The sequence below is a fragment of the Pipistrellus kuhlii genome, unplaced genomic scaffold (genome assembly GCF_014108245.1).
Source record: "Pipistrellus kuhlii isolate mPipKuh1 unplaced genomic scaffold, mPipKuh1.p scaffold_m20_p_16, whole genome shotgun sequence".
In the NCBI taxonomy this organism is placed as follows: Eukaryota; Metazoa; Chordata; class Mammalia; order Chiroptera; family Vespertilionidae; genus Pipistrellus; species Pipistrellus kuhlii.
The window spans coordinates 4,325,779-4,341,715 of NW_023425471.1; the positions used below are offsets into that span (position 1 = coordinate 4,325,779).

Sequence of the window (15,937 nt, forward strand, 5' to 3'; positions counted from 1 at the left end):
CACATCTCTTGCAACTGGTTGTTGTTGGTGTGTGTGTGTGTGTGGGGGGGGGGGGTGTGTCTCAATTGTCACCAGTCTGTTTTACTTTTAACCATGTGGTGATGCTTGATCTCAGCTTTTAATTTTTCCATTTCTAGGCTGTAAGAGCCAATACTGCAGCCTGAGTTGCTTTAAGAACCCCTGCTCCAGTCTGTATTACCCCTCACCCCCAGACAGTGTTGATTGGCCTGGGATTCTGAACAGCACTTAATTCTTCTCTATTATTTGTTTACATGTCTATCTCCTCTCCTAGATTCCATCCTTTGAGAGCCATGTTTATGTCTTCTTTGCTTTATATCCCTGGCAGCTAACAGAATCTTGAGCACCCAATAAATGTTTGCACTCAGTAAATAAAGCTTCCGGTAAATGTTTGTTGCGGAAGCAGAGGAACGAATAAGTGAATGAAATGCTCTTGTTGTTTGCTATCACCATCTGCTTTAACTCTGTCAGTTATTTTGATGTATTTGCAGTTCTGACTAGATCCAGATTTGGCATGTTTAAAATTATACTCAGTTGTAAAATGTGAGGCTAGGATTTTTGAAGATAAGAAAGAAGTCTAAATTTCTCTCATTGGAAACAATGTGAGTAATCAACAGTTCTTTGGAAGGAAGATAAAAAGGCTGGTTGAAACAGTTTTTGCATTCAGTCTTTGGCATTTTGGGAGAACTATTTAATAGCATTATTTTTTTCTTGCCCATTTCCCTGTCAGTAAAATGCAGAAAGAAACCCCTGTCTTTCATACTTGATAGGCTAAATGAGGATTTTGGAGGAAGAAAAGCACAAACTAAAACAAAGGGAAACTTTCAGTAGTGGTATATAATCTTTTTCCCCCTTTAAAACCATACAATGGATAGTTGACAATATGCATGTGCTTATACTGATGTGTATTGTGGCTTCATAGTTTGAGATACTAATGAATTTTCCCCTTGATGTTTCCTGGGAACATAGGTACACAAAGCCAAATTTAAGGTTCTTGAACTGGAAGAGGTGGGACTTTTGAGTTTCAAAAACTAAGCTGTGCAGGCTTTGGGCATAATGTTTATGCTGTGAACCATAGGTCTGGAAGAATGCATGTTCCCTCCTACAAGATGGCATATATCCATGGGCTACTACTGACTTCCTCCCAGGAACCAGCAAAGCTAAAGAAGAGAGGGAGGTGGTGAATCCAGAGCTCAGCAGCTAACATGAAACTTGGGAGAACCTCCTGGGAAGCATGAGGTGGTGGTCTCCTGCTGTGGGGGAGAGAATAGTACCATCTTCATCATCCTTCTCTTGGCTGTGCTAAGCCTTCTTCCTGTATGTTTCATGGCTATCTCGACTTTAGTTTTTATTTTTCCCTAAAGGTGTTTTTCTGTGCCATTCTTTATTTGTGGGTGCAGGTTGAGTATAGGATAACCATGAGCTCCAAAAAGTTTGCTGCTTGAATATGAACCATATGACTAACCAAGAATGGCAACCTCTCCCTTCTCCTCCAGCCATTGCTAACCACTCTCAAATCTGCTTCTCTTCCTTTGGCAAGTATAGTGAACCTCCATTATAAAATATTACATTTTATAGACAAAAACATATTCATTTACTTTCAAATTGTTGCTTTTAACTTATATGAATTTGCTATATTTTTCTACCTGTGAAATGGTCTGAGTAACTTAGGTTGGGATGGAATAGTCATATTTATTCTAATAAATTTACTGAAAACTTTTTATTTAACAGTTTTTACTTAGTGATGGGGCTTTAAAGAGTGAATTAAAGTGATTAAGTGAGGAATATATGCAATTGGGTGGAGGGAGACCTCAGTCACTATAATTACGTGATTATGCTAACAAGGCCATGTATTTCCTGGAATTTCTTAGACAATACAAATATTTTTAAGTAGAAATAATGATGGTGCTGCAACAATGCTGGGTTATTTGAAACAGAACAAACATTTTTGGTGAAGAACCTTTCAGCAATCTCTGCTTTGTTGCTTGTGAGTTTCTAGAGGAAACTTGAATACCGATCTGCAGATGTAGAGGGCTAGCTGATGGCAGGCAGAGGTGCCTTATAGACCCCTCTATGTTAACCCTTTCCTTGAAGAAAGACCTTCTTCCTACTGGGCTAAAGCGAACAAGAGTGTAACTATGGGGTGTGGTGACAGAGACAGGATATTTCTTTCATTTTACAATGGCATAAGGTTTTTACTGACTGAACACTATAGTCTATGGGGAAATTGTGCTGGCCTTTGAGCTGAGGATTAGGCAATGGAGTCATTTTTCAGTGCTGCCTTTCCTTTCCATTTTGGCTATAAACTCATGGTAATAAATATGTGTACATGGGTAGGGGGGTATATGATAGGAGAGATCAACACATGTAAGTAGGTATAAAAATCTGGCTTCAGATGTCAATTTTGGTGTCATCAGAGCTTTTTGTGAGAAAACTCAGAGTAAAATGATGCTATTGGAGATTTGAATAAGAAAGGCATAACTCATGGATCTGTGGGAAAACATCAGCATTAAGATTTTGTACACCTGAATTATATATCATTAACCAATATTACCCCAATAAATTAAATTTAAAAAGGGGGGGGGGAGAATATTCACCCATTCCATCATGATTATATGTGGTTGTTATAACTTGTTGATTTCAGTTCTATAAGGTAGGAACCAAACTAAAATATGCATGTGTGTGTGTGTGTGTGTGTGGGGTAAGCCACATAGGAGGGGCTTGAAGTTGGAAGGGATACAGTGAAGTCAGGAGACTGTCCTGAAGTTGCCCTTGCATAGTAGCATGCATTTCTTGTTAAGATGGTGTTCTGGGTGTATAACAGTCACATTTAAAAAATATATATATTTTATTGATATTTTTAAAAAGAGGAAGGGAGAGGGATAGAGAGTTAGAAACATCAATCAGCTGCCTCCTGCACACCCGCTACTGGGGATGTGCCCACAACCAAGGTACATGCCTCTGTCTGGAATCGAACCTTGGACCCTTCAGTCTGCAGGCCGATGCTCTATCCACTGAGCCGACCACTGAGTTAGGGCAACAATCACATTTTTAAAGGTGCCTTTATTCATACCTTACAGTTGACTGAGAAATATCAACCAACCATATCAACGTATTTTTCCTTTTTATTAGTTTTTCTTTTGTGACTCTGAAGGAAGCTATCTTTCAAAGTCAAAAAGAAAAAATAAAGTGACCTTAGGTCACCAGAGACTACCAAAGGTGTGTGTGTGTATGGGGGGGGGGGGGGTGGTGAGAATAAAGGAGATCAAAAAGTAAAATCAAAGTTTATTTGAGCAAAATGGCTTTACTGGGATGTGTCTAGAAGTCTAAGTGATTACAAAGAATTGTCCTTTTTGCATAGCTGAACTGTGCTTTGAATCATTTTGAAATCTTGAGGTGGGTCTTGGGGCCTTTTCTTAAACTTAATTACCCCATAGAATCCTCTACCTCCTGGGCATGGAGGAGGACTGCCCCACCCCTTCAATCACCTCTCTGGGTGGATGGGGGCTCTGGGGCCCAGGAAGGAATCTGCCAATAATTGGAAGCGAGAACTCACCACCACTCATTGCCTATGTCAGAGTCCAGCTGCACCCCTTCCACAGGACCCTTGAATGCTATTAGTAGGACAGTGCTGTGAGAGGAGGAATGAGAGGCAGGGCAGCCTTGCTAATGGGATGCCTTTAACAACCTTCTTCTTCTTCTTCTTCTTCTTCTTCTTCTTCTTCTTCTTCTTCTTCTTCTTCTCCTTCTTCTTCTTCTTCTTCTTCTTCTTCTTTTTATCTCAATATATTTAGGGAGGAGTGTGTGGCTTGGCTACCTAGCAGAGCTCATGTTGAGAATCTCGAATATATTAAAAAGTCAAGCTAAATTTGAAAACAGCCAGCCCTAAACTTTTTAAATCTTGTGAGATAAAGAACAACTCCAAAAAGATCTTTTCCCAAAGTCTTCTTTCTTTCACTTTTTATTTGGAAACCAAACCAAATTTAAAGTTGCAAGAAATGGATGACGAATCCCAATATGCCCTTTACTTAGACGCACGATTTTGCACATTTGGCTGTATTTTCTTCTTCTTCTCTCTCTCTACCTATACATTATTGTTATTATAATTATTCTTGTCATTGGTACTGAAACATTTATGTGTATCTTGTAGACATCATGACCCTTTTACCCCTAGCCTGGATCTTTGAGGAACAAGGACATTCTCTTGCCAAACATCTTACTTTTTTAGGTAGAATAAGAGAAGGGTCTGTTGAAGCTTTTATAACTAAAGTGTGGGCCAGTCCGAAGAGCTGATTGTTGGGCCCTGTGCTGGCTCTGCTAAAGCAAGAGTGAGGAGAGGAGACACTACCACAGGTCTGGAGGACTTTATTGTTGCCATAAAACATTTTCCCCTCTTGTTCTCTTTAGACACATGAAATAAAGGCTGCATTCCCAAGATTTGGCTTCTGGCTTTAAAAAAAAAAAAAAAAACTTTTACAGTATTCTTTTTGGAGGGATGAAAGCATATATTTTATTAACATTTCCCATACTCATTTTACAAACGTTTTAGGCTGACGGTATCCAGTCTGCTGCCATAGAAATACATGGCTTTTTCGAAATTATACCTTCCAGTTAACTGAAGAGGAAAAGTTTCTTCTGTGAATCATCATCTCTCTGATGGAGGACTTAAAAAACCCTGTGTGTGATCAGCGCAGTAGGGTGACAGAAAGGTAATCCTAGTTATGTCAGCTAACACGTCAGTGCGTTTTGCAAGCAGTTTTCTGAAGGGTTTGGTTTGCTCATTGGTGGTTTGGGTCTCATTCATGATGTTCTGTAGAGACCTGGCCCAGTGAAGCTTGGGCAGGGGATATAAATGGCACCCCGGCCCACTGTGGCTGCATTGGGGTGCACCCATGCCTGGTCATCCTTCCCAGCTGTCTCACTGGGCTCACAGAGCCCAGGGCACTCTTAGGGGCCGCCTGGCTTTCCCTGCTAAGAACCCAAAGGACTTGCCCAGAGCTGGAATTCGGTGAGGCAACTTGCTTCAACATGCTGGATCTACTGCACCCCCAGTACCCCACCCCTCTACCTCTGCGTTTTGTACCCGCATCCAACCCCAACTTGAGGATTCCCTGCCCTGCCATGCTGATGGTCTCAATCCTAACCCCCTTGGATTCGAGGGAGTGTTTTTGCTTCGGCACACGCCCCGTGAGGCCACCAGTGACTCCCAGCGGTCACACGGGGCGCTGCGCCCCTCTGGCCCTGGACTCCCCCACCCCCACCCCCCGCCCTGCGTCGGCCCCGCCGCCCCCGCGCCGCCTCCTGCGCCGGGGCTGGAGGCGGATTCCTCTCTCCGGGTTTTCAAAGCGCCTCTCTGAAACCTCCTCCTGGCCCAGAGAGGGAGAGAGCTTGGGCGCGATAGCTCCCAGGAGCGGCCAAAGGGCGCGCGGGGAGAGGCCTGCGTCGGGGTACTTTCAAACTGAGGCGCGCACACACTCACACCCACCCACCCAGACACACGCGCGCGCGCGCGCGCGCGCGCGCGCGTACACACACACACACACACACACACACACACACACACACACACGCCCATTTATATAGGCGGTGGCGGCGGCGGCGGCCGGGGCGGTGGTGGCGAGCGCCAGAATGATGGAGCTGAGCCAGCTGACCCGGGTTGGAAGCAAGTGAGCAGAGCCCGGGCGCACCCCAGGATTTCTAGGACCCACGCTTGTCATCCTCCCCTGGAGCTTGCACCCGGAGGAGGAGAACCGGGTACCCCGATTTGCTAGCGGGAGGGCGGGGAGAGGAGGACGCCAGGTGAACTGAGGAGACAGACCCCCGCGTACCCGGACTGCCCCAGCGCGCCTACTCCTGCCCCTGTGCGCCCAGGTGGGCGCGCCCGGCCCCCAGCTTGCAAGGGGGCGCTTTGGGGAGACCAGAAAGTCTCAGCCCGGCGGCGCGGGATGCCTTTCGCCAAGCGGATCGTGGAGCCGCAGTGGCTGTGCCGGCAGCGGCGCCCGCCGCCCGGCCCGGCGGAGGAGGCGAGCGGAGGCAGCGCAGAGCCGCCGCCGCCCCTGCAGCCGCCCAGCCAGAGGGACCAGGCCGTGGAGCCGGGGCCGGAGGATCCTCCCCGGGAGCCCCCTGCACCTTCCGGGCCGCCACCACCCCCGCTGCCCGCTCCGACCGACCAGGCGCAGCCGCCCCTCGGAGAGGTAACCGCGGCGGGCGAGGAGAGCGCCGCGGGGCCCCCGGAGGCAGCGGCCGGGGCGGGCGAGGCGCCCTCGGCGGCTGCGGCGGCCGTGCTGCTCATGCTGGACCTGTGCGCGGTCAACAACGCCGCGCTGGCCCGGGTCCTCCGGCAGCTCTCGGACGTGGCCCGGCACGCGTGCAGCCTGTTCCAGGAGCTCGAGAGCGACATCCAGCTGACCCACCGCCGCGTCTGGGCCCTGCAGGGCAAGCTCGGCGGCGTGCAGCGCGTCCTCGGCACGCTGGACCCCAAGCAGGAGACCGTGCGTGAGTATCCGCGCCTCCAGCCGGCGCTCCGCTCCCGCGCCGCACCCTCCGCCTGCCCTCCCCGGCCACCGCAATCCCAGCCCCGAGGCGCCGCGCCCACTGCAGCTCGCACCTTAGTCCTGCCTCGCCACCCCTTCCTTCCCCTGGGACCCACCCAGGTCCTCCAGGTGCTGGGAGTTTGCAGGGATACAGAAGCAGAGGGGAGAAAGTTGAAGGGGCAGCCTCAGGAGGGACTCAAAGCTAGCCAAGGGCTGAAAGGGGGTGTTGATGGCGGCACAGGAGGCCGAGGGGTCTGTTATTCACCTCTGGTAATCACCTTCCTTGTCCCTTCCCCGTGGTGGTGGTGGTGGGGGGCGGGGGTTGGTGCAACTTATGTGGTTTTTAGTGGCCCAACCTGAGCCCTGTAGTCCGACCCCACCCCCACTCGTGCTTGGGGGCTCCAGGAGCAGTGAGTGTCTTTTTAAGGCTCCTGCTTTGCCTGGACGGTTTTGTCACTCTTTCTGTGACCTCAAGGGCTGCAAGGAGCCCCGAACTTGTGCCTCGAGCTCCTGTGCCTTGTAGCATGGCGCCTCTTGCCTCCTGGAGAGAAGAACTCTGAAGCACTTCGCTCCAACCTTGTGGCCCAGAGAGGCCAAGGGAGGGCCGTGGAGGGAGGAGTATCACGGGCCCTGGGGAGATCGGAGAGACCCCTGGCCATCTCTTCTTCCCTGAGCAGCATACGTTCCTAATAAATAACGCTCTGTGTTATCTGCTCTTCGAGGATCCCAGAGGCGGCCCCCAAACCCAGGTCCTGTCGCCCAAATCCACAGGCACATGGCAGACCCCTGAGCATCTTTGCTGCCTGTTAACTTCACTCTTGAGACACCCTAAGGCTCCCAATACGTGTCATTCTGTGCATTTTCCCTCTGAGAGGCGCTCAGGAGGGTCCCCTAGCGCAAGATCAGTGAAATCAGGCTGAGAGGGAACCTTTTAGGAACAGCAGAAGGTGGGAGGAGGCACTAGGCCAGTGCTCTGGTCCTTGGGCGCCTAGTCCCGCTGCAACACTCAGCGAAGGTGATGTCAGCGGCTCTGACTTACATAAGAAGCTTCCCGCTTTGCTGCAGCAGCTGCACCGGCGCGGTGGCGGTGGCCTGGAGCACGTGGGGCGGGGGAGCTCTCTCTGCATCCTTTCCAGGAACCTCTGCCCTGAAACCCAGCTCGCAGATTGCCCCCCCCCCCAAAACAACAATAACAACAACAACAACAACAACTCTTTGAACCCCACCCAGGGAATTCGCTGCTTTTCTGCAATAACAACAATAATAAGCCTAATGAATAAATGATGTGCGCGATAGGTTTTAGCAGCTATAAAAGACCCAGAGTTGGGTTAATGACTGGTTGTTTAAGAGGGCAATTCCGGGGATGAGTTCTGGAAAGAATTAGGGCTGCCTTAGGCCAAGTCGTATTTTACTTTTGGGACTTGAAATGAGCACTTTAATCCTGCCTCCCTTTTTACCTCAAACCACACAGCAGGGACAGCCCCCTTCACTTTCAACAGCGTTGATATCTGGGGAGTGCGGTTGGGGTGAGTGGTGATTTTACTTCAAAAGAACTGGAGGGAAGTCTTGCAGACTGTTGAGTGGTGCGTACATTTCCCGTGTGTGTGTGTGTGTGTGTGTGTGTGTGTGTGTGTGTGTGTGTGTGTGTGGTGACACACACTGCTCTTTAAATTAGATTTCTCACAAGTGAAATAAAGTGCTGGGGCAGGTTGGGTCCCCTTCTCTCTTTCCATAGAGGCAGCAGTGGGTACTTAGGTATATGGGACTTGACACAGTCCTTTCAAGTCCTTTTAACTGTTTGGAGTACAAACTAATGGTTAATAGAGAAAAGAAAACTTTTTAAATGTGTACGAACAGTCGATGGTGAATATACTAGTATGCTCTATGTATATTAATACATTAATAAATAAATAACTCCAGGGGTAGAAGTAAAAATATATTACTTTTTATTTTTTTTCTAAAATATTATCTCCACACTTCATGTACAGACCTCCCTCTTCTTTTGTTCATATGAATTTAGGAGAACACTGTTCTTGTTTGATGTCAAGAAGGCTCTCAATACAGACAGGTAATTTGAAAGGAAAGGGACAATACTAGTAGTGTGTCATAGTTGGGGGTTGGCAGCATGCCACGGTTTCTGTGTAAGTGGTTCATTACAGAGGGCAGTCAGAAAGCATGGGGAAGGCTTATAGAAGTGGGACAGTGTAGGGAGGAAAGCTCATGCAAGGTGTGAGCTTGTGGGCAACCCTGGTTCAACAACAGCACATATCTCAGAAGTGTTCCACTGAGGAGTGAGGAAGCTGGAATATTTATCCGCCAACTCTCACCCCTCACTGAGAGAAGGTAGAACCTGGAGTATGAATTCCTTGGCTCTCTTGGCCTGCTCTATGTTAGGATTAGGGTTAGAGCTAGGCTAGGTAGAGAGATAGGAAAAGCCTAGGGATGATACAGGAATGTCTGCAGGGGTCCTTTGGGAAGGGCTATGGGTAGAGTATCAGTGGCTTCTATCTGCTACATTATGCATCTTCCTTTAGCATTGCTTATGGCCTAAGGGAATTTCAAGGAAGTGACCCACATTCCCTTTCCTTTCCCTTTGAATGTGTCTGGGTGACTCCATCCTCTTTGTATAGCCTTCCCACCAGGACCTCCATTCCACATGGCTTCATGTTGTTTCATCCTTGGACAGCTGCTTCCCATTGTCCTGAGACAGGCTCAGGGTGGGAAAGGGAAGACAGTTTGCAGGGGTGACATGATCTGACATATATTTTAGCAAAGTCACTCTTAAATATATATATATATATATATATATAATTTATATATATATGTGTGTGTATATATATATACACACATATATATATATAAATTTTATTGATTTTTTTACAGAGAGGAAGGGAGAGGGATAGAGAGTTAGAAACATCAATAAGAGAGAAACATTGATCAGCTGCCTCCTGCACACCTTCTACTGGGTATGTGCCTGAAACCAAGGTACATACCCTTGACTGGAATCGAACCTGGGACCCTTGAGTCCACAGGCTGATGCTCTATCCACTGAGCCAAGCCAGTTAGAGTTAAAGTCACTCTTGAGGCAAGTCTGAAGTCTGGTAAACCAGTTAGTATGACAGGTGATGGTGGCTAGGACTAAGGAGATAGTTATGCAGACAGTGAAAAGTGGTTGGATTCTGAATTCATTTTGGAACTAGGATTGACAGTATTTATTCATTGGATTTGTACATGGAGTGAGAAGAAAAAAGTCACTGTGGATGACTCCTAGTTTTCCCCCCCTTAGCTTGTAGAAGACAGTTTCCAGAAATGGGTAAGGCTAATGGAAGAGTGGGTATTTTATTTTGGGAGGATATAATCAATATTTTTGTATTTGTACTATGTTAACTGGAGACTTATACTATTAGACGTGTAAATTCAGAATCCAAGAAGGAGGTCCTGACTGGAAAGGTAAATGTGAGATGTAATTATAGAGATGGTATGTGAAGCTTTGGAGCTAGGGGCAATGTAGAGAATGAAGAAAAGGTGACCAGAACTTAGCCTAGGGCAGTCCAACTTTGGAAGTTTAGTAGGGAAGGAGAAAGACTTAGAAAAAGCAACCAGCAAGCTAGAAGGAAAATCAGGAGAGTATGGTCTGATGGAAGCCAGGAGAAAGTGTTTCAAGAATGGAGAAATCAACTTGGTCAGATGCTTCCAAGAGTAAGATAAGCACTAAGACAAGGCCATGGAATTTGGTAACTTGTAAGTAATCAATGGTCCTGATAGGTGCCATTTAAGTGGAGAGGTGGAAATGGAGGCCAAATAAGATGAAGAGAGAACAAGAGAGGTGGAAGAGAAGATAGCATCCACAAACAACTCTTTTAAGGAGTTTACTCTGAAGGGGAGTGGAGAAATGGAGCATTGCTTGGAGGGGAATACAGGGTCAAGGGAGATTTTCTTAAAAGGTATTGATATTTCGGCACATTTAGATTTCACAGAGGGGGGCAATTGATCATGCTGGGGAGAGAATTGGATAATTATAGAAGACCTTGAGAAGCTGAGAGGGGAAAGGATCAAAGCATCCTTCCATCCATGGTTTTTGGAGGATATGGGCAGATAGGCAAGTAAGTTGGTGAACTGATGGTGGTAGGATGTGTTCTTATACAATTATATCTATTTTCTTCGTGAAGAACCTGGTGAGGTCATCAGCTGTAAGGGTATTGGTTATTTTGGAAAAGAAGACAAGGTGTTAATATTGTCCCTGGGAGGGAACATGAATGGGTTAAGAAAATACAAGGAAATTACCTGTGTTGAGAGCCTTCTGAAATTTATGGTCATAAACTTAAGTAAGCCCACTTCAAGTCACTAAAACCTGAGATTTTGGAATTTACTTCATGGGCCTCAACTCCAAGCTATTCATCTGAAGACATTTTAATGTCATTGCTTTTTTGCAGTTAATTATATTTAGTTACTGAGTTTTAATGTAAATTTTATATTGAAGTTGGACATTTCTACAGAAAAGTGTACAAATCATAAGTGTACAGCTCGGCTAATTATCACGAAGTGAACAATTCCTATAACTATCACCCAGATCAAGAAATAAAGCATTACTGTATCTTGAAACATCCCCCACCTGAGGCCCCTTTTCAGTCACTATCTCTATCCCAAAGGTAACCACTGTTCTGACATTCACATTTATCAATTAGATTTCCCTATTTTTGAATTTTAGTATGTAAGTGGAGTCATATAGTATATAGTGTTCACCCAACATCATATTTGCAAGATTCTTCCATGTCATTACAATAGATTGTTCATTTTCATTGCTGAATAAAATTTCATTGTGTGCATATATCACAATTTGTTGATCCAGTCTCCTGATGATGGCCATTTGAGTTGTTTCTATTTTAGGGCTTTTGCCACAAACATTTTTATTTGCCTTTTGATGAGCTTATGTATACATGGCTCTTTTGTGTGGTCAAAGTGGCTGGGTATGTTTGACTTTACTTGCTATTACCTAACAGTTTTCTAAACTGGTTGTACCAATTTATACTCCCAGAAATACATGAAAGTTCCAGTTGCTCTACATCCTCACCAACATTTTTATTGTATTTTTAATTTCTACTCTGGAGGGTAAGAAATAAAATCTCATTGTGTGTGTGGTTTTTTTTTTAAATATATATTTTATTGCTTTTTTTTTTTTTTTTTTTTTTTTTTTTTACAGAGAGGAAGGGAGATGAAAGAGAGTTAGAAACATTGATGAGAGAGAAACATCAATTTACTGCTTCCTGCACACCTCCTACTGGGGATGTGCTCACAACCAAGATACATGCCCTTGACCAGAATTGAACCTGGGACCCTTCAGTCCACAGGCTGATGCTCTATCCACGGAGCCAAACCTGTTAGGGATCATTTTAGTTTTAATTTGAATTTCTGAAATAGCTTATGAGATTGAGCACCTTTTCATATATATTTTTGACCATTTGGATAATCTCTTGTGAATTACCTACTTAAGACTTTTGCTAATTTTTTGATAAGATTTTTTGCATCTTTTTTATTGTCTTGTAGGAGTTCCTTATATAATATATTGTGGATATGAGTCATTGTGTGTTATAGTAATTGCAAAGATGTTGTCTTACTCTGTGATTTTCATTTTCACTCTCTGTGTTGTCTTTGGTAAGAAATTCTTATTTTTATGTTGTGTAATTTATCAATCATTTTCTGTATGATTAATGTTTTTTCTATTCTGTTCTGTTTATTGTTAAAATCTTGACTGACTCCAAGGTCATGAAGATATTCTCTTATGTTCTTGAAGTCTTTTACTTTGCATTTGTTGTTTAGACCCATGATTTCAATGGAATTGATATTTACAAATGGTGTGAGATAGGGGTCAACATTAATTATTTTCCATATGGGTACACAATTGATCTGTTGGCACTTACCAAAAAGACCATTCTTCCCCCATTGCACTATACTGACACTTTTGCCATCTACTGAGTGGATTGTTTTTATTTTCAATTAACATTTATTGAGTTCTGCTATATGCCAGGTCCTGTGCTAAGATAATTATGTGAATTACCTTATTTAATCGCCACACTATGAGAGAGGTACAATTATTTTACCACTTTACTGAGGGTTAGCAACTTGCTTCAGATGGCAACAGCTAGAAGCTGCTAGGGCCTGGAATTGGGATCTGGGTCTGAGTCCACATTGTTTTTTCCAAGCAATCTTCAAAGGTTAATATTTCATGGTTGTAATTTTCTCACAACAACACATTTCTTTCAAGACTTTTTTGTTGTTGTACTGAATTGGGCTCTTAAATCAAAACTACAGAACTGCTTTACTTAGGAAATCCTTGAGATTCTTGTTAGGCTGATATTGCTAAGATAGTAACAATCTCTCTCTGTCTCTGTCTCTGTCTCTGTCTCTCTCTCTCTCTCTCTCTCTCTCTCTCTCTCTCTCTCTCTCTCTCTCTCTCCTCACCTGAGGGCATTTCCCCATTGATGGGAAGGGGGTAGGATAGACAGAGAGAAACATTAATGTGAGAGAATACATCCATTGACTGCCTCCTGAACAGGCCCTGACTAGGGCCTAGATCGAGCCTCCAACAGAGACATATGTCCCTGATTAGAATTAAACTCAGGACCTTCAGTCCACAGTCTGATGCTCTATCCACAGAGCAAAACCTGCGAGGGCAAGATTTCTTTCTTTCTGTTTGTGGAGATCTTTTCCACACAACGACATCATGAAAGTATACATTCCACATAAGCTCTCAGCAACATCTACAGTCTCAGAGGTTCTAATCTACATTTAATGGGCATTACCTTTAAAATGCCGTGGTCTATGAAATTTCTCCTATTGTCCCATGTTAGCCCAAGAGTCTTAAGGATCCATTTACTTCATATAATGCTCTATAATTTTATGAACAAAGACAATTTCAAATGTGGGAATTTTGTTTTGGCAGTTCAGTTTAATTTCTTTTTACTCTATTAATACCGGAACACAAGATTTTGTAGGACACTATTAAAAAGCATGGGAAGAGTATGCCTGGAACAAACCATCAATCACAAGCATTTCTAAAAGTTGTTTTTGCATCAAAAATTCCTCATGAATCACATCTTGATAACAAATACAAATAAAAATGAAGTAGTAATAGTTTCTGAATGTAAAACTCTAATTTTAAGGTCTAAATTTATTGAAACAAGGTTTTGGAGAGCCCTCCTAACACAAAAGACAGCAACCCTGTCTAGTTCATCTTTTTAAATGACAAAGACAGGCATGACAACTTTTTAAAAAATATATATTTTATTGATTTTTTTTACAGAGAGGAAGGGAGAGGGATAGAGAGTTAGAAACATCGATGAGAGAGAAACATGGATCAGCTGCCTCCTGCACATCCCCTATTGGGTATGTTCCCACAACCAAGGTACATGCCCTTGACCAGAATTGAACCTGGGACCTTTCAGTCTGCAGGCCGATTCTCTATCCACTGAGCCAAACCAGTTTCGTCAGGCATGACAACTTTTTGTTTTTGACATTAATGTCCATCCCTCAATCTATTAATACACATGAGAAGGTTTGATTGTACTGAAATAGGAATCTGAGGACATGGGCATCCAAATGCTAAAAAAATAATTTATTATGATGTTCCTACATCCTTCCAAGTGAAATTAACCAAGAATAAAATGACTTTAATAAAAGCTGGAGAATCTTGGGATTTTAGAGTTGGAAAAGACCTTAGCACCCATTAAATCCAATCTCCCAACCAAGGTGGGATTCTTTTTAAAGATGTCCCAAATGGCAACCCATCTGGTTTCATGCCCTCTAAGACACCCATGAGTGGGAAGTGGCCTTTCCCACCCCAACTTTATTGATGAATTGTTCCTGTTTTGAAACGATTCTTATCTACACTGAGGCTAAGTCTGTCCTATTGTAATTTCAGTTTTTTAGTCTTAATTCCGGTGGCTGGAATCTGTTTACAATCTCTTATTCAGGATATCTTTTAAGTGGCTAGAGGTTACTTAGTCCCAGGTAAAACAACTTCAGTTCTTTCAGCCAGGCCTCTTAATGCCAAGTTTCTTGTTTTCTCTCACCCTGGTTGCCTTCTCCCACAGATGCAGAGCATGAATGGAACCATTCCTTCCTTCATATGAATGTTCCACTAGGATTAAGATGGCCCTTCTTTTTTTAACCATTGCAAAATACTGTTGGTGCATTATTGCTCTCATGGCCCAACAAACTCCCTTCCTTTATAGTGGCAGTTCTTTTGCATGAGGTTTTCTCTGTTCCATTGGTGCAGTTGGTATTTTGAACTTAAATTTCATAAGACTCTCCATTGTTTCTGTTAAATTGAATCTTGCTTGCTTTGCTCTTTCACTCCCAATCAGCCATGATGGTTTAAAAATCTTGATTCAATGTGTCAGTTACTGCCCACAGCATTTTGCTCTCTGCAAACATCATAAACATGATTCTAGCCCATCATCCACATCTTTGATAAAACTGTTGTTCAGATGGACTGATGGCCAGATCTCATTGGCAGACAGTAGTACATCTATTAATCAACATTCATTGGGTGCCATTGTTACAGCTGTCACAAATGCTCTCCCACAGTCCCACTAAAACCACATTTCTTCACCTTGCCCACAAGATTTATCATCATGAGTGATTGTCAGATGGTTGCCGAAAACAAGATACCATACGTCTGTAATATTTCTTTGATCTCTCAGTCTAATAACCCTACTCAGAAGGGAAATGAGGTTAGTCTGGCTCAAACTGGACTCCCAGCCATCAGAGGGGCCATTTACATTTTCTTGTATATAGTAGATAAATACTTTATTTTGGAGAATATGCTTTGGTGTTTTTGGCCATAGAATGATTGCATTGTTGGACTTCAAGAGACTCTGGGTCTTAGAGTCCATTTGTTTGAGTCCAAAAATGCATAGTTTGTTAAAGGCAGAGAATTAGAGTGCTTATACCTTACTTTTATGATACCTGATGTGAACCTTATGTCCTTGTGTCTTAAGGAAAGGTTTGGAATTCATGAACTTTGTAGTTTGCTTAGGCTCAGTTTGAGTAAGGTTGGTAAGTGTCAGTTTTATCTAATTGTTGAGAAGCAAGTATATGGTTAACAGTTTGAATTCTGAAGTCAGACAACAGGGGTCCAAATTCCAGCTCCACTCCTTCAAAGATGTATTACTTTGGACAATTTACTGAATATTTATTTTCCTTTGGGATGGAGATAAAAACAGTACCTACTGCATCAGATTGTTGCAGGACTGAAGGATTCAAAGTACATAGATACTGAGAACTGTGCCTGGCACATGTGAGCCCCTGGCAATTATTTGCTGTTATTTTATTGGTATTGTATTGTAATTGGATCATGCAGAGTGGGAGGCATGTGTAAATTTTTT

The 15,937-nt window shown here is 43.8% G+C and overlaps 1 protein-coding gene across 2 annotated transcripts in view; it reads left to right on the forward strand.

Moving 5' to 3' along the window:
* The first annotated feature begins 5,396 nt into the window (after nt 1-5,396).
* The window catches only part of NHS (NHS actin remodeling regulator), a 333,341-nt gene continuing 322,800 nt past the window's right edge, over nt 5,397-15,937 (forward strand). For both annotated transcript variants that reach the window (XM_036439580.2, XM_036439581.2), the window contains exon 1: nt 5,397-6,513. In XM_036439580.2, coding sequence (XP_036295473.1) covers nt 5,964-6,513 — 550 coding nt within the window. In that variant the 5' untranslated portion in view covers nt 5,397-5,963. The remainder of the gene's footprint in view (nt 6,514-15,937) is intronic.